Here is a 19,938-nt window from a genome sequence, read left to right on the forward strand (position 1 = left end):
AGTTTTGTTTCTTTGTTGTAACTATTTATTAAGATATCTATATATATGTTATCACAAAAATCCTATCAAAATTCAAACTACATTGGAAAAATTTCCAATTAAATACTACAGCATCCATCTACTAGTATGCCTCAAGTATTTCCAAAGCCCACTATTTCTAAATTTACTACTCAGATTTTCAGAATGAGATAGGAATTGAGCGTGGACAACTTTTAGAAGACCAGTTGTTAGGTGAAGACATTAAAATTACATGCCTAACTTTTGTGAACCTTGTGAACTTCTGTGAAGCCAGCTTAGACTAAAATCTGTTCTGAAAAAGCATCATAGAAATAGTGATAAGAGAATCTGATCCGTGCAAACTGGTTTTCACTTTACATGAAAATAGCAATAGTCAAAAAAATTTCAAAATGACAGAGTACAAATTTTTGAGAACTTTTCCCCGTAAATCCCAAATTTTATCATATGTGAAGGCTCCATCTAAATGAGAACAATAAACTGTAAATTCTGTCTCTTTCAAGGAGGTGGGAGATGGATCACTGGAGTGCTATGGCTTGTATCATTCATGAATATGCATTTTATAAGTTGCACATGCAGAAATGCATAGTTTTCTTACTGCAGGAAGTAAATAGTCCCTTAGAACATAATCCAACCACTGAAGTCTAGAATTTTAACAAAATGTAGATGAATTCTAATTACTTAGCTGCAAACTTCCAGTTTCTTATTAGGATATGATACTATAAATGTAAAGTAATGGGGACTGGAGACTTCTTTGCTTTATCTTCGTAATATAACTGAACAATCTTCAGTTAAAAACATTTTCCTCCAATAATGTAGAGTCGGCACTTACTGGAATCTCTGTTCTTTCAGATAACTGTAGCACTGATTCAAACCAGTAATGGTTTGCCATGGTACTAAAGTGATTTAACCTCCATGTATTTTGAAAGTTATGCTAATTCTAAGAAAAAAAAAAATAAAAAAAGTGTCTTCAGATCCTTTTTATATTTAATAAATAATTTCATCATCACAACTACCGACAACTAAATGTAGATTCAACGTCTTTGGACATCAAATGAGTCAAGGGACACATTCTTCTTTGCACGCTTTGGCAGTTCCAAAGCTTAGCATTCATCACTAAAAACAACTGATACATTCATAGTCTTAATATAAATTCTATGTTGTGAACTACTAAAAATATGAATTAAAAAGAAAGATACTGTCAACTGATCTGCCATTCTTTTACATTTCTGCTGTTTGGTAAACTACTAGAAAAGCATACCTTTTTTTGTAATGAATTCATTTTTTTGTAATGAAGTTTTAAGACACTTCACATATTCTTTTGCTCAAATTTTTAAACTTGTTTAAGAAGATATCTGCGCATGCACATGTTTTATCGTATGGACTTATCTGAAGTTGTACCACACCTAAATTAAGCCAAATAACTAGTAATAATGGGCTCTTTTCAGCTACACACTCATTTTCAAATGAATTTATTGAAGTAAAGGATTTACAGCATATGGACTTACAGACTTCTCATTTGTTTAACTCGCATCCATATGTACAGCTTTCAGTAGAGAACTCTAGAATAGTATTTACAATGTAAATATCAACTTTTATTACATAAGAAACAAATATATCACAACTTTCACTTCACAACATATTTGTTCAGATTTGATGACTAAAGTCATCTCTTTGAAATACTATGTGGAACTCAAAAATAACTTGTTCTTGTTGAAGAATTTTCTAGGTGTCCTTCAGAGGTCCTGAAATGCAAAGGAGAAATATGTTTTAATAACCACTTTGGTAAGTTATTGCATCATGAGGTGTATAAAAGCAAACAGCAAACAAGAACTAACAGCTGACAGAAAACAAATTTTGCACTTAGAACTGATAAGTATGAGATGGAGCTCTTAGTGGGAACTTGATAAACCTTGCAGCCAGTAGGTAAGGTTGTAGGACCAAGAATAAAGAATGAAGGGTTAGACAAAAAAATCATTCTGTGTGTTGGCCTACAGTGCAGCATGGATCTATTTAAAAATAACTTCCTTCAGACAGATATGTAAATTCAGGCTCCTTGATGCACACTGCACAAGTAATTGGGCACTATGATAAAATGGTCAGTAACAGTCGGTGCTAACTTTTCACCGACAGAGAGACCTGGTTAGTCAGTTCAGCTGATGAAAAAGGAAAGGATTGAAAATAATTCCAGGAAAACACACTGTGCTGATATTCTCTCATATTTAGTCAGTGCCAGAAATTTTAGAAGGTGCTTAATATGGAAGCAGATAGTCTAATCTTATGTAGAAAGAACATTTATTTTCTGAATCTCAGCAATTAGAAGTATTTTTGTTCCTTGAAGCATAAGCAATTTTTGTCTTTTCTAATATTTGAAATCTTTAGAGTAACTGCCATATATATGTAAAGGAAAAGAAAATTTTATTTCAGTCTCTGAAAGAAACAATTTGGAAAAATGCAATTTTTCTTTCTCTGAAAATGTTATCTTCAAAATTATGCTTTGTTTATTTGTTTTTTTTTTTTTCCCATATTTGTAGCCTAATTATCAATATTTTAATACATTTGTGAGAATAATAGGCCTGATTCAACTTTATGTTACCCTTTCAATGTTATGTCCCTGTGATATGAAGGATTTGTGTTTAAGTAAAAAACAAAAAACTGTTTGTGGATGAGCTTAAAAATAGTAATAGCTAAATGTAAAGCTGTAACTGCAGTATTTGTGTGCCAGATGAAATATGTGCAGCAGACTTCAGGTTGGAGTCAAGCACTTTTTTAATACCAATGGTTCACACTGCTTATCCTCTTACTTCTTGGGCAACTCTTAATGAGATGGGGTATGTTAAACAAAATGTGCAGCCTTTTTTTTTTTTTTTTTTTTTTTTTTTTTTCAAACAAAAATTAAAAGAAATGTTATTGAGATTGTTCTCTGAAGAAATAATAATCTTTGTAATTAAAAATGAGTTAATTTTCATCTTAGGCCACAGTGCATACAAGTTGAAACACCCAGGTGAATTAGGTACGTTATTAACAGTGCCATTTAATTAGAAACTTTCAATAACAGCAATCATGGGATAGTTTAATTATCATTATTATTAAAATGATTATTATAGTCACACACAGTCCCTACAGAAACAATGAGCATTTCATGGAACATGGCCCTTTCTGCTTTTCTGATAGGTATATCTGATGCATGAGTGATCTCACTTTGTGGGTAAAGTTAACTAATAGCAAAAGGAAAGAAAATCTGGGCATACCAATGGGAGGTGGCTCAGCAGTTCATCTACAGAAATATCATCATAGTTTTCTGAAAAGGAAGGTTCAAGAATTTCTGCTTCATCTCGAAGTTTGGCTGGATTTAACTCTTCCTGGCTGTTGTGGATCAGAAACATGTTTTACTGTCTTCAGAAGAAAAAGCAAACAAGCAAACAATGCCATGCTCTAACTGTAGTTATAGTAAATGTTTTAAACTTGCACAGAAGTTATAAATCATATGAAATAGCACATTTTAAAAGTGAAGGGACATAACACTTAAAAGAGGTGGTCTAAACATGTGAATATGCAATGGAATACAAGACCTAAAATATACAGTGGCAACTTCTCACCTACACTGACTAGCACACATATTCTTTTGGGAACTTCTAGACTTTCTGTCATTACATGAAAACAGAATTTCAACAAATACTGTGTTTTCCTTTAAAAAAATTGTTCATGTTCCATAGTTTTTCATGGTTTTTTTCCTTTAGAATGTTAATATATACGTAAAATACTAAGATTATGCCAGCAACTTTTTAAGATTGCCAGATGCTATCTCTTCTTTATTATTTTACTCTAATCTGATTGTAGCATCTGTTTCAGTCTGGAAGAAAATGCTGTCTGTATTTGAAAATCAGGTTATATCTAAGTTAAAAAGTCATTAATGCTCACCATCTTTCTTTGTCCTCTTTGTATATATATATATATATACACACACAGGTATAACTCATAAATCTTATCTTTTAATAACATACAGCTATGGGAAATAAACACATATTTTTTCTCTCGTGGTACCTTCGTTTTCCAGTTAGAACTGAGTTTAAGTATTTCTTCACAGCCATTTGCTTTCGAAAGCGGCTGTAGTTATCAGTGAAGACAGCATCAGAGTGGCGTTTGACAGGACTGTCCTGGGAGCTGGCAATGTGCAACAGTCACGAAGGAAAAAAATAACAGACAATATCAGTTTAAAGGAAGATATTATTAAATGAGTGAAATAAACTTTATAATGTTAAGTTAAAAAAAATCAAATTTTTGATTTCAGTGTTCAGTTCCAGCTATTTGGATCTTTCTGCTCTTGGAAAGAAGTCATTGCCTCTATTGCTTATTATATGTCCTAATAACAAGGAACAATGACTTTAAAGACTTCTGTTAAATGAGTTCAGCAGGATCAAGTGGTTGAATTGGAAATTCACACCTTTTTCCTATGTATACTCATAGCAACCATTATTATTTTTTAATAAACTGACTTATTCCAATTTCTTTTATTCATGTTAATCTATTTCAGTTACAGTATCAAGGCAAGAACTGGTTTAAGCCACTGTAATCTCTTAAAGGACCTGGACACCATTCATACTGAACTCTGTGAGGACTGAGCCTTCCTCTAAGGAAAGAGAGAGTGTAACATTACACATATAGCTGCAAATATTGTTTTAACAAAGTATTAGAAGACAAAACATCCTTTGTGAAATCCAGACTTGGAGGCTTAATTTTGAAGCATAATCTTGGGAAACACGGTTCTGTTCTGTTCTATGTTACTTTATGGCATATGAGAAACTGGCATTATATGTTTTGCACAAAGGCAGAATTGATACAAATGGGTAAAAATGGTGAACCTAATTTTCATCCAGCTTTTGAGCAGATGAAGTACACTCTCCTAGGAGCTGTTACATTGGGTCAGACTGAAGTACCATATTATTATATTCCCAAGAGTGCTCAGTAGATGCTGCTTAGAATATGAAAGCAAGAGAAGTACAGAATGATCCTTATCAGCACCCTGAGACCATTGGTTTATTAACAGCCTGGTTTGTAATTTGCCTGCAGACCCACTCTCTACAAATTTGCCTCATTTGTATCCTTCAGTGCTCTGAAGTGCTCTGGCAATGCATTCTATGGTAGCAAAAAAGAAAATCATCCCATGTTGTTACTGTAAACCAATCATTTATTTATTTCATTGAGTATCACCCTGATGTTATGTAACTGCTGAGTAGTCAATCATTTTCTATTTACTTTTGCCAGTTGTCCACCAAGCTAGCAAAATTACCACCAGACAGAGAAAAAAGAGATAACTGGCATGGTAATCATTACAACATTGCCACTATTTATAAGCAGTACAGTGTCTATTGCTATATCCTTTGCAGCTGTATCAGAAATAAACAGTAATGTATTCATTCAGTAACAAAACCCACAAAGTTGTCAATAGGATTTTCAGCTCCCCATTACTATATCTATTGCCCTTTCATTTCCTTTAAGGAGAACTTAGTTACAGAAGGGTAGAAAATTGCCAATGAATCAGCTACAACAAAACTCTGCCTAATGCAAATGTCACCTCACCTAACTCGTTTTCTAATAAGCGAATGCAGATATCTCTTCACAGCAAGTTTAGCCAAAAGATGGCTGTAGACACTGGTGAAAATTCCATCAGCATGCCTTGCATTTCTGAAATGGACAATAAATAAACTCTACGATACAAACTGGGTTTATATCATTGTGATAATGTTCATTTTGCAAACATACTGCTTTCCTTATCTATTGTACATATTAAATTAAGCTAATATCATAAAACGACTTCCAGATTTTCACAGTATATTGTTTTCATCCTTCTCGGGAAGTGAATGAGCTCATCTTGCCAGAAAGGCAATGCAGTCAACATTTCTGCAGACGTTCCTGCTACTACCAGTATTCAACCAGAGGCCATGGTTGGTTTTTTTTTGTTTTGTTTTGTTTTGCTTTATTTTTCTCTGTAATAGATTCTTCCTTTTCTATGTTTGCTTGAAAATGAATGTGACTGATCTTTTGGCATAAATCAAGCAATGCATCACCATTTGCACTTATGATAATAAAAGAAACTCACCTATCAATAATTCTGGACAAATCAAAATAGAATTTCTCATTTTCAGGTAGTGTGTTCTGCAAAATGTCTGATTCAGACTTTAGGGACCCGTGGGCGCGGTCAGATTCACTGGCTGCATCAAAGGGCAATCTGTTTCCCAGTCTAATGGAGAAGAAAAGCAATGAAATACAGTTGGCTGGAGATATGCAACAATTCACTGACACTTAACATTCCAGCTTGTAGCAAAATACATATCTACCTACTTCTTTAATCTGCAAAGCATTTTGAAGAAGTTTTTACGAAACAAAATCACTGTCAGGTATAATTCTTGTGCAGTGATAGAGTAACTGACAAAACAGATCTTCCTTCACATATGTTCATGAAATATTTTTTCATTATACACGGTTATCTCCAGTGAACACAGCAATTACAGCTCAAGTGAAAACTGTGAGGCTTTAAACAGCTCTATTTTATATAAACAACTGCTTTATTGCCCACCTCCACCCATGCAAAGTGGAAGGAGTTCTGTGAAGTACTTACCCTTCAGCTAAGACCTAAAACATGCATAGGAGTGCTTATGAAACAGTTCTCAGGCCTTCTTCATAGGAAAGCAAACACATCCCCCAGAACTTCAGATACAAAGTGCAGTTGTGACTCTTTTAACACTGTTTCTACTCTCTGCTGTTTCCTTTTCTAGTTGCAAGTCAAAAACTGACCCAAACCTCTAAAATGTATCACTGCAAATGCTCCGCATAACCTGCGTTACATTTACTTCACATATTCATAAACTGCTTTTCCATGTGGTATGTTACATTCTAGCAAGGAGAGCCTGAATGCCTGAAAGTAGTTTAGTATCAGAGGTTCCTTCTGCCTGCTGCTGTATTCCACTGCTATGCTAAACCCCAGCATGGGCAAAACTCACGTGTGAGAGCTAGAAAAGATTTTTGAGCTACTGATTTGGCAGTCACTATAGCAGTTGTATTACTTGCATATTCGAGGTGTTTAAAAGTTGTCTGATCAAAATAGCAAAGTCGTGGCTGTGTAAAAATAACCAACCTGATCACAAGTCTTGGAAATAATTCACTGTACATTGTTCTCCTATAGTCTTATTTTACTTGCATTCCTCTTACATGTATGTAAAAAACACTTCACACCACTTGACTTAATCTAGTTAAATAACTAATAGAAACTTCTGCAATTCAAGGCATGCAGCTTTCCAAAAGTACACATCAGTACGAGTAGATCATTTCCCTTCCTTCAAGATTTGGGGAAAAAGTCAATTTTTTCCCTACGGACGCCTGTGCTTTTGTGCTTTTATCTCCTAGCTTTCCCATAAGGAAGTCTGCGCTGCCGGCGGACACCTATCTCCCCTCGCACCCCTCCACCCGCCCCAGCCCCTTACCGCGGAACAGCAGGGAAAGCGGCGCCCCTCGGGGGCAGCGCCCGCGCCCTCCAGCAGAGGGCGCTGAGGAGGGCGAGGGCGAGGAGGAGCGGGGAGGCGCCGCGGTGCTCCATGGCTGCCACCTGCGGAGGGAACAACGCAGCCGTCACCGCCCGCACCGCGACCGGCCCTGACGGGACGGATGCCGCCGGCAGTGGGGTCAGCCGGACTGACAGCGGCCGTTTGCGGAGAGCAGCAATGCCCGGGACTTAGCGATTAAGCACCCCCCAAATTAATCGATAAATAGACGGATAGATGGATATGTATATGGTAAAAAGAAAGGGCATCTTCCCGGCTACCCAGCCTCGCATCAGCCAGACGGCTGAGTTGAGGAACGGGCAGTTACTCACGGAGCCGCGAATTCGTCGGTGGGGCTGCTTGGGAGGGCGCTCCGCTAAGCTGTGGGGATGGCGCCCTGTCCCGCTGCGCGGCTGCCGAGCGGAGCGGCTGTCGGGGTGCGGCGACGAAGAAAGGAGGGCGAAGAGGACGAGATGGAAGAAGAGGAGATCTCCGTCCCGCCGCACGATCTGAGCTGCCCGCCGCGCCGCCGCGTTTTATAGCGTTTACACGTTTCTGCTTCCGAAGGAGCAATCACGTTACTGGGGAGACGTCACCCTTCCCAAGGGGATGGCCGCTTTGTTCAGGACAGTCAGAGACTTATATTTAATTCATGAGCAGCCGCGCATTCTACCTCTTCTCCCCCTCCCCCCCCCGTTATTTGATTTCCATTAATGAGTTAGTTTTGTGGGGAGCAGGGCCCCGTCGGCAGCGCGGTTTCGCCTGGTGAAGCACAAGAGCAACGGGATGCTCCGTGGAGCACCGCTCCCCGCGACCCCCAGGGCTGCCTCCCCAGACCTCACTACTCCGGAGTGCCGCCCCGCGGAACCCCCTGATCCAGGGCTGCTCCTTCCAGTGGCCGGTTTTTTCTGTCCCCGTCCCAGCACCGTCCCCGCTAGGTCCATGCCCGTCGGATGAATGGTGCAGAGCCTTTGCACCAGATTTGTGCTGGAGGGAATGGACCTTAAGCTCCAAACACCATATCTTGCTACGAACTTCAGCTTTTTTTTTTTTTTTTCTTCGTGTGTGTATGTATGTGTGTGTGTGAAACCTGGGGCAACTGCTCCTCCTCATGTGGTTCAAGCCCAAACCTCGGGTCTAGGATTACTGTCCAGTAAGGGGGAAACAGACAGTTTCAATCTTTCCTGCAGGGAGCTTTCCCTGCCTCAAGGAGATCCGTGAGCAGCGGGGAACGAGGTGCGGGGAAGGAGGGGTGGGATCCGCGATCAGGGCTCTGGGGCAGCGCTATTCCCTCTTCGGTCTCAGCCAGCCCCGCGCTGAGGCACCGGCCAAAGAATCACAGTAGGATTTGGATTGAAACGGGTCCTGACTCTCTCGTCCATCCCTTTCCCACCTCTATTTTTTGCCTTGAACTTTTCCTTGCTTCTCAACCTCCTGGCCAGAAGTAACGATTGTACGGACTCCTTGCAGACGATTTCACTATTTCCTTACTTCTCACAAGTTTCTTTGTTTCATGCCACGCTAAAGCAGGCTCAGCGGCGAGGATTCTGCGATGCTTAATCGCATTTTCTAATTCAGTTACATAAAAATTAAGTGAATTAGATTAAAAAATGCCTGGAAATTTGTTTCTCGGATGACAGCTGTGACTAAAACCAGAGTTCCTGCAGCAGTCTAATTTCAGGAAAATTTCCCCTTGTTACTACATAACTAGAGGTCGAAGAAGTAACTCAGCGGGAGAACGGCGAGATGAGCATCAATAGCCCCGCGTTCCCCCCACCCACAAATATCCAGCTAAGGTGTTCGGGCATAGTGCTGCATGCACCGCCTGGCGAAGTTCAGTGGACTTCACCCAAGTGCTTGAGACACGAGAGGAGAAATCCGCCTCCTGGGAGCCGGGTTGAAGCGCAGAACAAAGGTGTTTCAAAGGTTGCTGCTTCTCAGCCCGGCCCGGGGCGGGGGGGGGGAGACCCCCATGGCCTCGGTTCTCCGCCCGCCCGGGGCTGAATGCAGCCTCCATCCGCCGAGGGAAAAGCCCAAGCTTAGCCTGCGGCTGAAACCAGAGAATCGTATTTTTCTTTTTAAAGTTTTCTTTGAGCTTGCTCATTTCAGCTGAGGCAGGAGAGAAAGGTTCAGTCAGGCTTCTTGAGGGCTATGGAGACTGGGAAGAAGGGGAAGCTCTGTGTCTGCTGCTAGGGGCTTTGTGAAAAGCAAGTGTGTTCTCAACTACTGTGTATGTGCTATACGGGAAGCTGCAAGCTGTGAGGAAACATGCAGTTTACACTGCTAAAAAAAAAAAAAAAACAAAAACAAAAAACAAACAAAAGCAAAAGCAAAAACCAAAACCAATCAAACAAACAAAAAACAGAGAATCATTGGTACTTTTTCAGTACTTCTTTATCATACCATGCCATACCATGCCATATGCATGTCTAAATGTTTTGCCACATTTTTTTTTTTTTTTTTTTTTTTTTTTTTAACAGATATAAACCGGATTGGAAAAGAGAGTAAGCATACTTTAAGGTTGGGTAAAACAACCTTCAGAACCCTACGGGTGGCAGTATTCCCCAAAAAAATCTCTTTAGCCTCTTTCATGATCTGAGCTGTTGTAAGTGCAGTTATTCTATCATACCATCTATTTTTCCTTTTCTACAGTCAGGAAACTGAGTCACAGGGAGAACAAGTGAGTTTACCATGTTTATGCAGGAAGTCTTCAGAAGAGCCTTAGAATGACCCCAGAAGTTCCAAGTACTTTTCAATTGCAATAACAATTATCTGCATTAATCTTCATCACCCTACTGTACTTACCACCTCCTCCTAGTGAATCAAACAAGTTTTCCTTAGCTCTTCCTTTCATTTCTCCAGAAGATTTTCACAGAAGGAGGTTTTAGTATGACTGAGATGAGTTTCAAGAGGCAATTCAAATTCTAGTCTTTTCCATTTTTTTCCATTACACTCACAAATCATACTAATTCTGTGCCACTTTGAGGTGTTTTGATAGGAGTAAGTCATTAAAAACAAAATAAAAGCTTTATAAAAAGGCAGATATAGAAAGCTTTGTATAGGAGTCCCAACTGAATACTCTAAGTACTACATTCTACTGAAAGAAACTGTCCTTTCAGAAAAGTGACACTTAGACAACAACACTGCTTGGGAGCTTCTTAAGGGCAATAATCAGACACAGGCAACTCTCAGTCAAGTATTTTGCAGTTGCTATTGATGGAATCCTGATGTGTAACAGCTGCATGTCGATTGAAGCTTTTGTCTTTATTTCATGTTATCAATCACCTTTGAGTTATTCCTGCTTCTTTGTTTGTTTTCTTTAACTTTCCACTGCACAAAACCAAGACGATGATTGAAAATTTTGCAATATTTAGGAATGATGGCAACCCCATTATACAGGATTGACGAAAGAGTATAAGTTTGCCTGAAATCTTAACTTTCCATTTATACACAAACCTCTGCGGTGCATGATATAGGTCAAGTACTTCATTTAGGGGAAAGAGATTAGAGATCTTTTAGGTTTGGTAGTTAGATTTGATTATTCCTTCTAACTTATAAAACTACTGAAATTTATAAGACTAAATAATTCCTATAGCCAAATTCTTAGCCAAGGGAAATCTGGTTAGTTCCATTAAGGACCTGCTTAATATTTGCCAAATTTATCAAAAAGAGAAATTACATGAACAGTAGAAATACTGTTTTATTTTGAAAAGAAGAAGAAAGAAGAGAGTTGTCTTAGAGCTTGCATATTATATCAGAAAAGGAAACTACTTCTGACTCATGAGCTCTGCCTCATGAATCGCTGGGTCTGAAGAATCTCCCTTGTGCATTACAGCTCATGTTCCTGTAGACGAAATTCTGTCTTTGATCCCATAGCCATATCGCATTGATTCATGAGTTCTCAGAGCTTACAGAGCAGATCTATGGAGTACTGCCATTCAGCTTTTCCAATTTCCACAAAAGTGATAACAGAAGAAATGTCAAGAAAGTGTACAAGAGGAGTAGAACATTAAAATAAGAAGTCATAAACTAATCTGTCCATCTCTAATCCTTCAGCAGCATGACTAACATAACCTTCAATTTGTTCTCTCAGCACCCTGTTACCTTGCTTGCTTCTTGCTTCTTTCCTGCAAACATTCACAATCCTCAATACCACCTATTTGGAAAAAAATGATGTGATCACATGCTGAATCTTGTACTCACAGCACTCTTTTTGAAGTCATCTTTGGATACCTTTCAGAACAAATAAGAAAACCACCAGTTCATTCTTTTAGATACGGTTTAATTCAAAAGCACAGTCCCCATACAATCGTTCAAACCTACGAATCATTCAACCATACAAATCTTCGGCCTGAGTCAGTTCTACAGGCTCAGAAATGTGATAGTAAATAGAATTAATAACAAGCAAATATTTTGCAATTGAAACTGCACTATTTCCTTCCTTCCAAAAACATTCACCAGTGGAGTGCTCATCTCTTCAGTTCCCAGGCCAGGACGATATTGTGCTGGTGAACCAAGGAACATTTATTTCCTCATTTTGGCTCATTTTGAACCCTCATGTCACACATCCTCAGAGCAGAGTGATTAACTGCAGTATACTATAGTAACAAATTAGTCTACTTATACAAGTTTCTCCCGTTCCAGGTATTACCTTCATATTGTGACCCAGTGTGGGTTAACAATTTCCAAAACCAGTTTTCAAAATCACTGGGACATTGGGATTATTTCTATGACTTCCAATCACTCTCCCACCTTCTATATTAGTAAGTTTTGATGATTCAGTGATTCACCACAAGCCATTCAGATTTCTTTTCCGTGGACATATAAGCATGCTTCATTAAAACTGCCTAGTTTTGATGAACAATTAACATGAAAGGAGAGATGTTGAATCCAGTGGTGTCCCCAAAGGTCTTTTCCCCTTGTCTAGCATGCCATCTATGAAAATTGTTATTGATCGTTGTTTAGTTGCATATTTTCATATTTCCTATTACTCACTCTAAAGTGCAAGTTCAGCTTTGCAAAAACATATTGTTTTCTCTGGGTGTTTATACTGTTTGGCATGTGCTTGAACTACAGTTTCATGTTCATCTGGTTCATGACATTCACCTCAAAACCTGAAAAACCATGTGGTAAAACAAAGCTTGTCAGGAAGACAGAGTGATTTGTATTTTAGTTATGTCAGGTGCTTGTTTTAACAAACTATCTGAAATATGTCCTATTCTTATCAACAGTGCTATAAACTTCAGCAAAGGATCAGATGACGTTTTCTTCGCCAGAAATGTGACCCTCCATACTACTGCAGCTGCCCCAGTCCATTTGTCTCCTCTGAAAATCTAAAATTACCTCTTTGTATGTCAAGTATGTGTATCTTCAGGATTCTACAATGTTCAGACTCAGCTTCTCATCCATATGCAGCTAACTCAAAGCAACATATTTTCTTTCATAGAGTTTAGAAATTTTCCACGTGATTTGTCTGTACTAAGCAGGAAATGCTATAGTGAATCTTTTAAAAATCACTTTTTTTTTTTTTTTTTTTTTTTTTTTTGTTAATGATATTTCAGTATTTGTTACTTCAGATCAAGATATTAGGAACTGCCTTTCAAACCTATGTCTTAGCATTTTCCCCATGCTTTCCCAACCTTCACCTGTACTAAATAATATCCTTTTGCCTATAACTGCACAAAAGGAAAAGAGAATGGAAAAAAAATATCCATAAATCCTTCAGATTATTTATTAAAAGTAAAACAAAAAAAATGCATATAACAGCATGACAGTAAAGCTCAAAATCATGAGACTGAACATGTCCAGGGCCCATTATCTCAGACTGATCTACTATTGCCACTAACCTTATGGAGTATGATTAAAAGTTCACCAAAAGCTTGAATCCAATAAACCAGTGATGCTACTGGATAGGAATACATCCCTAGATGCAGACTAGCTGTTGTATGTCTCTTAATCTTCTTACTTTCTTCTAACACTAGCTGGAAAAAAAAAAAAGACATGAAGTATCACGGAATCTTGTTCATTTATACATTTAAATCTTAATGACTGTAGACTTTTATATGGTGCACAGTGCCTGTACAGTAGTGACTGTGATAGTTCTCTGATTTTACAGAGATCCTATTTCCTGCGTCTAGTACAAGAGCCTAGTACTAGGCTATGCACAAGGCCAAATTCTTTCTGTATTCCCCACTGAATGTTGCTACTATTGCAGTCCAGAAGCATGTGAGAGCAGACATACTGTCTCAGGATATAGAAAAACCACGTCAATTGAGATGGAAAGCACATTTTAAGATGTTAATTATGCCAGGATAACTTTATCTCTTGAACTGGCCTAATCATCGCATGTTCTTTATTTACTGAGCTGAAAAAAGCAACAATCTAAATGCTACGACAGAAACAAGCTAAAAATGCTTCAGTCTGAAGCAATTACCACTATTGTCTTTGTGGAAAAAGAGCTGACAGAAGTTTTCTAAAATTGCCTATGTGTATAAAGGGTATAGTATAGCATGCTGTCCTGGAGCACTACTCTAAGTCTAATATATGTTATTTCAGCTGGGAAATGCCATATTTGTACATAGGCTGCTCCAAAACTAATGCCTCCTATTTATTCATATGGAAACTACAACTGATACAAAAAGCATAATTGTATGGGAACTGCTGAGTCATGGCCTGAACCTCTGATTGATCACCTGAGGCGAGCAATGAGTCAGCCACAGGAGCACAGGTGAAGGCAATTCACCTGTGCTGCCAGAAGGGGTGGAGCCTGGCTCCACCCCTCCTAGACCTATTTAAGAGCTGGCTACCAGTGGGGAAAGATTTCTTCTGGAGACTGGCTCTGCTGGAATTCTGTGAGTGAGCCCAGGATAGGGGTAAGCCTTCTATTTATTCTCTTTTTGTTACTGTAGTCTGCTTTGGCAAACTTTCTTGTTCATTTCATAATTATGATTTTTTAATATTCATTGATTATACACATTATAATACTGTTTGACAGAGCAAATTCTCAGATATAAAGCACTGTTTTTCAATATAGTCACCATCATTAGCTATGCATCTTGACCGGTGATGAGCAAGAGTGTGCATGCTGCACTTGCAAATTCCTGCACTAGTGGAGGTGATCTACTGTCATTGTCATCACTGCTGAAATTCACCACCCACCTCTTTACTGTGCTCACATCCATCAATTGATCTCCAGAAATGTTCAGTAAGCATCAATGAACATTAGTGGGTGCCACTTTTTCTGCATGGAGGAATTCAGTGGCGCACCTTTAATTCATATACTCTCCCATATCACATGTCATTTTGTCATGCTGCCCCTCTGCTGCCATCTGTTGCACAGCAACAAAATATGATGGAACACTGGTGGGAATGTTGAACTTGTACTGCCGTTCCACCAACATCCACCTCTGATATTGCAAGCAAACATAATAAAACAGCACGTGTTATTTTCAGAGCAGCTCTCAGAACTTTGAGCACCTATGCAAAAAGAACTGGCAGTGTCTTCAGTTCTATGGAATGATAATTTTAAAATGTTGCTACCTACTGCTTAGCAATGAGAGGAATTTTAGTCCTTTGAAATCTACTAAATTTCATACTGGAATTATGACAAGTCATTTATTTATAAGTTACTGAAATATATGTGAATCTTGCTCCTTGTGACTCCTGCCTAAATGTGCAGTTACATCAAAAGCAGCACAGTAAATACAATTGTATTTCTGTTATAACATCCAATAACAATCCAGCATGTAACGAGAAGATGATTTTTTAAAATTGGATGGTAACAAATAATTATTTTTTTATGAGGTTTAAGTACTTTACATCTCTCCAGGTCACCTATAATTGTTTTGTCTTACCTAAAACACTTGAAACATTTTCTGTTTTAATATAAAAATATTTTGGTATTGATTCCAATCCCCTTTCTGTGTATTTCAAGAATTTCAGTGGAATTCTCCACACTTGCATCTTCTAATGTGTGGTCCATTGCATCTGCTATTCTTTGATGATGCATTGGCCCATGCTCTGATACTGCTCAAAGAAAAGACACAATTGTGAAAAACCCTGTTATTCAAGGCTGGATTTATTGGTTATCCATAGAACATGTTCATCAAAATCAGGTTTGGAGAACAGAATATCACAAGAAAAATATACACCAGCAGTTTCAGAGTTCGGTAATTCTGCAAGTTATCCAGATTTAGCTAGTAGATAACCAGAACAATAAGTATGATGAAGAGCATGAATAGATTAATAAACATTTCTTCATGAAATGTAGGAAAAATATTTTTGTGTTCATTGTCTTTGTGAGAAGGGACTAAATTGTAAGTACTCTGGAGAGCTAACTCTGTCAATATCCTAGTCATACATATCCTTCTCAGCACTTTTTTTTTTAATGAGACAAGACTGTATTTTATCACAATCTGGTTTAGAGTTTCTTTTTATTTCTCTATGCAAATATGAACACATTTGTTCATTAAGGCACAGGTGAAGTTTTGTGGTAGGTTCCCATTGAAGTATTTGTCCAAAGCCTTGAGACTTGGTTTGAGAAGACAGTAAATCTTTCTGAAGTTTGGAGACATCGGGAAGAGTATCAGTTTGCTCTCATTCATTTGTGTTGCTGAAAGGCTCTTAAAGAGTAATGTTTCATTGGCTCAGAACAAGGTTTTATTGACTATTACCTGGTGAGAAGCTTAATTTAGATCAAACTCAGGTGGTCTGCCACAAAAAAAATAGGGCGAGAGTGATACTGACTAAGATGGAGATGCATAATGGATTAACCAATTTGGTTGGTTCAATATTCTGAAAGTGTTTATTTTGTTCTTTTTTTTTTCCCCGGTAGAGGTTGAAATACTTCTATCAACAAAGTAAACAAAACTAGGTGTCTATTTTCATTGGCGAGTACGCTAAATTTGAGCTTGTTGGATAACCATGGAGCTCTTAAGTTGACCACCATGAAACAATAGCCAGAGTTTAATAGTGGTTCACAGTTATAACTTCTTTGATGGTGGGATCAACTTAATGCTGACAGAAGGCATAATAGAGGCATGGATTTGATTTGTAGGCTTAAACTCAGAAAACATTCTCACTGGGAATCATTTATTTATTTTTGTCACTAGCATGATACTCTATATGTTTATTTCTACAAACATAAGCTTTCAATCTAAGGACATCATTAAAATAAAGCTAGGAAGTCTGAAGCTTCATGTCATTCAAAATTGGGTATGGGAAGGGCAACAAGGTCATCTGTCACAAGTATTCTTTCTTGTTCTTGTTTGAGAGATGTTCTCAGTTTGCTACTGGATGCATCAGCTCACTTGGAAGAGTAAAATAGCATCTCTCTCTACTGACGTTACTCAATGAGTATTGACATTTTTAATATTGAGTTTGAAGAAAGGAAGAATGAAAGGGTAACAGAAGTTGACTTGATCAGATTTATCTTTCTCTCAGAACTTGAAAGAAATAGGTGTTGGATGTCACCAAGCTGTGTTCTGCAGCCAACATACTGGAGGGAAGATATGCCATCCAGAAGGACCTTGACAAGCTTGAGAAGTGGGCCCATGCAAACATCATGGTGTTCAGGAAGGTTCAGTGTAAGGTCCTTCAAGTGAGTTGGGGCAATTTCAATCACAAATACAGGCTGCACAAAGAGACTGAGAACAGCTCTGAGGAGAAAATCTCTGTCAATAAAAAAGCAAAATATGAGACAGCAGTGCATACTTGCTACCCTGAAAGCTGAATATATCCTGTGCTACATGAAGAGAAGTGTGACCAGCAAGTGAAAGGTGATTCTGACTGTCAATCTTCTTGAGTGAGACCAAGCCTTGTGTACCGTGTTCAGCCCTGGAGCCCTCAGCATAAGAAAGACATGGATTTGTTGGAGTGAGTCCAAAGGAAGGCCATGAAGATTATCAGAGGGCTGGAGCACTGTGAAGTCAGGCTGAGAGAGTCAAGATAGTTCAGTTTAAATAAGTGAACCTCCAGGGTGACCTAACAGTGACCTTCCAATACTTAACTGGGGTCTACAGGAAAGACAGGAAGGGTAGACTTATATTAGATATAATGAATAGACTATTTTCTGTGAGGGTGGTGAGGAAATGAAACAAGTTGGGTCCTGCACTTTGGCTGCAACAACTCCAGGCAACGCTATAGGCTTGGGGAAGAGAGGCTGGAAGACCGTGTTGAGGAAATGGACCTGGGGGCACTGATTGACACTCAGCTGAACATGAGACAGCAGTGTGCCCAGGTAACCAAGAAGACCAGTGGCATCCTAGTTTGTATCAGAAATAGTGTTGCCAACAGCAGCAAGGAAGTGATCATCTGCCTGTACTCATCTCTTGTGAGGCTACATCTTGATACTGTGTTTAGTTTTGGGCCTCTCACTACAGGAAGAACGTAGAGGACCTGGAGTGTGTCCAGAGAAGGACAATGAACTTGAGAAGATTGGAGCAATATTTCTATGTGGAGAGGCTGAGGAAACCAGGATTGTTTAGTCTGAAGAAGGGGTGGCTTGAGAGACACCTTCTTGCTCTCCATAACTGCCTGAAAAGTGTTCAGGTTGGAAGGGATACTAGATGATCATCTAGTTCCAGCACCCCGCTATAGTTAGGGACACCTCCCTCACGACCGGGTTGCTCAAAGCCTCATCCAGCCTGGCCTTGAATGCTTCCAGGGAGGGGACATTCATAACCTCTCTGTTCCAGTGGGCAGTGTGTTCCAGTATCTCATCATCCTCATAGTAAAGAATTTTTTTCTAATAGCTAGTCTAAATCCACCCTCTTCAGTTGAAAGCCATTTCCCCATGTTGCTCATGACAGCTCTGGCTAGTAACGGGTTCCTTTCTGAGCCGACTGGAGCTGCCTCTGATCTGACATGGAGCAATTTCTGGACTCTTTCCACAGGGTCCTCCCCTTCCCATGTAAACTCAACACAGCCCCTCCCTAAGAGTCTGCATAAGGACATAAGGATAACCATTTTATCCTCACAGAACGTTTCACATGATCAAGGAGTGACAGGGGAAGTGAGATTAGCAGAATAGTCATCTGTTTTCACAAAGAGAAAACTTTCATCAAATAGAAATCATTTGGCAGATACAAGTTATGCTTTTAAATTAGGCAGTAGAACACTGTAGTTTATGGAATTATATCCTGATTCAGAAGAGTTGTTAAGCATATGACTAATCTCACTGCAATGAACAGAAAAGCAGTAGTGATTAAGTTATTGGTGGTCAGTAAGTGCATGTGGAGAATTAATGGTAAATCTGAAACAATCTTTTTGTCTGGATTGGTTTTGGTAGCAATATTCTCATTTGCTTGACTAGCATGCTCCATTTGCAAATCTACCCCTAAAGAACAGCAATATGTAATACTGTATAACTTCCTTCTGATTTACAACTTTGGTGTCCTGATAACTGAATACTTAGTCTTAAAAGTTTTTGATCACTAATGATTCAGATTTTGAGTACAACATCAAGCTAAGCAAGGTTGTCTGAAACATTCTATCTGTTTTTATATCTTTTGTAATGTCCAAAATTGGAAGAAACTTTCAAAAACATCTGGCCATTCCATGTCTTACAGAAAAAAGCAGGAATATTTGCTCATATTCTGTGTTCCTAGTAAATACATTTAAATGTTCTTAATGATATCTAGGAGTTCAATAAAAAGAATCTATCTGAAAATGCGTCAAAGATATGTGACACTTGTCGATTGTTTTATGTTATGTGAAGATTTTGGTTTGTTATTGTCCTGGTCATCGCGCTTTAGAGTTTTCCATATCTAAAATCAGGAAGTGGGCGATAGGTAGCTGTTGAATAGGTGGATGGCACATCACTTCTAAGAGAATATAAGGAATGTAGTACTCTGTTTTCTGACTGCATACATTTTACTGTTACAGCAGAAGCTTCTAAATGTTGCTTTTAAGATGTCTGTGAGAAGGCATGCCAATGCATGTGCCTCGTTGTGGATTAGGGATTACTGAACAAAGAGAAACCTTTTCTGGCATCTTTCAGGAATATTATTAGGAAAATAAACAGTCACACTATCACTTACTGTGCAAAGTCATGGCAAATGTGCTATTTTATAACTCATTTACATTAATTGAAGCCCACCTTTACAAACACTGAGCTTTTCCAGTTCCTGTTTCTTTCATGAATATTTTTGCCTTGCTAGGGACATTTCTGGCCTAGAGCAGGTTCACCCAAATGAAACAGATTAAAATCTACAAATGCTTAACTTTAGTGTTTCAGGGAGAATTTAGTTACTTTTTTTTTTTTTTAATTCATGCATTTCAAATGTTTAGATGCTGTAGGAATGTCAATATTCAACTTCCTTTTCAGAAGTGATTCAATACCTGGGGACACTGAAACGCGAAAAGATGTTATTTGTTGTGTACACAA

The 19,938-nt window shown here is 38.5% G+C and overlaps 1 protein-coding gene across 2 annotated transcripts; it reads right to left on the reverse strand.

Annotated features, from left to right (window-relative positions):
- Nucleotides 1-1,471: 1,471 nt before the first annotated feature.
- On the reverse strand, nucleotides 1,472-8,065 carry LOC122161351 (vasoactive intestinal peptide). 2 transcript variants are annotated; one of them, XM_042820733.1, is made up of 7 exons: nucleotides 7,886-8,065; nucleotides 7,497-7,618; nucleotides 6,116-6,256; nucleotides 5,596-5,700; nucleotides 4,060-4,179; nucleotides 3,267-3,381; nucleotides 1,472-1,760 (listed from the first exon to the last, which is right to left on the reverse strand). In XM_042820733.1, exons 2-7 carry the CDS (start codon nucleotides 7,607-7,609, stop codon nucleotides 1,752-1,754), a joined length of 603 nt encoding a protein of 200 aa, XP_042676667.1. In that variant the 5' UTR covers nucleotides 7,610-7,618; nucleotides 7,886-8,065; the 3' UTR covers nucleotides 1,472-1,751. The 2 variants fall into 2 exon arrangements, with proteins under 2 accessions (XP_042676667.1, XP_042676676.1); XM_042820742.1 differs by lacking the exon at nucleotides 5,596-5,700 and having other exon boundaries at nucleotides 7,886-8,063.
- Nucleotides 8,066-19,938: the final 11,873 nt, after the last annotated feature.

The sequence above is a fragment of the Centrocercus urophasianus genome, unplaced genomic scaffold (assembly GCF_019232065.1).
Source record: "Centrocercus urophasianus isolate 14NV4802_14NV808 unplaced genomic scaffold, USGS_Curo_1.0 seq_10, whole genome shotgun sequence".
NCBI lineage: Eukaryota > Metazoa > Chordata > Aves > Galliformes > Phasianidae > Centrocercus > Centrocercus urophasianus.

Bases quoted from the DNA above. Each gene is read 5' to 3' on its own strand.
- LOC122161351 (XM_042820733.1), bottom strand. From the start codon at position 7,609: ATGGAGCACCGCGGCGCCTCCCCGCTCCTCCTCGCCCTCGCCCTCCTC. The intron at 6,257-7,496 runs GTAAGGGGCTGG...CTTCTCCATTAG, and splicing joins GCTTTCCCTGCTGTTCCGCG to ACTGGGAAACAGATTGCCCT. The intron at 3,382-4,059 runs GTACCACGAGAG...GATCCACAACAG, and splicing joins GTTCTAACTGGAAAACGAAG to CCAGGAAGAGTTAAATCCAG.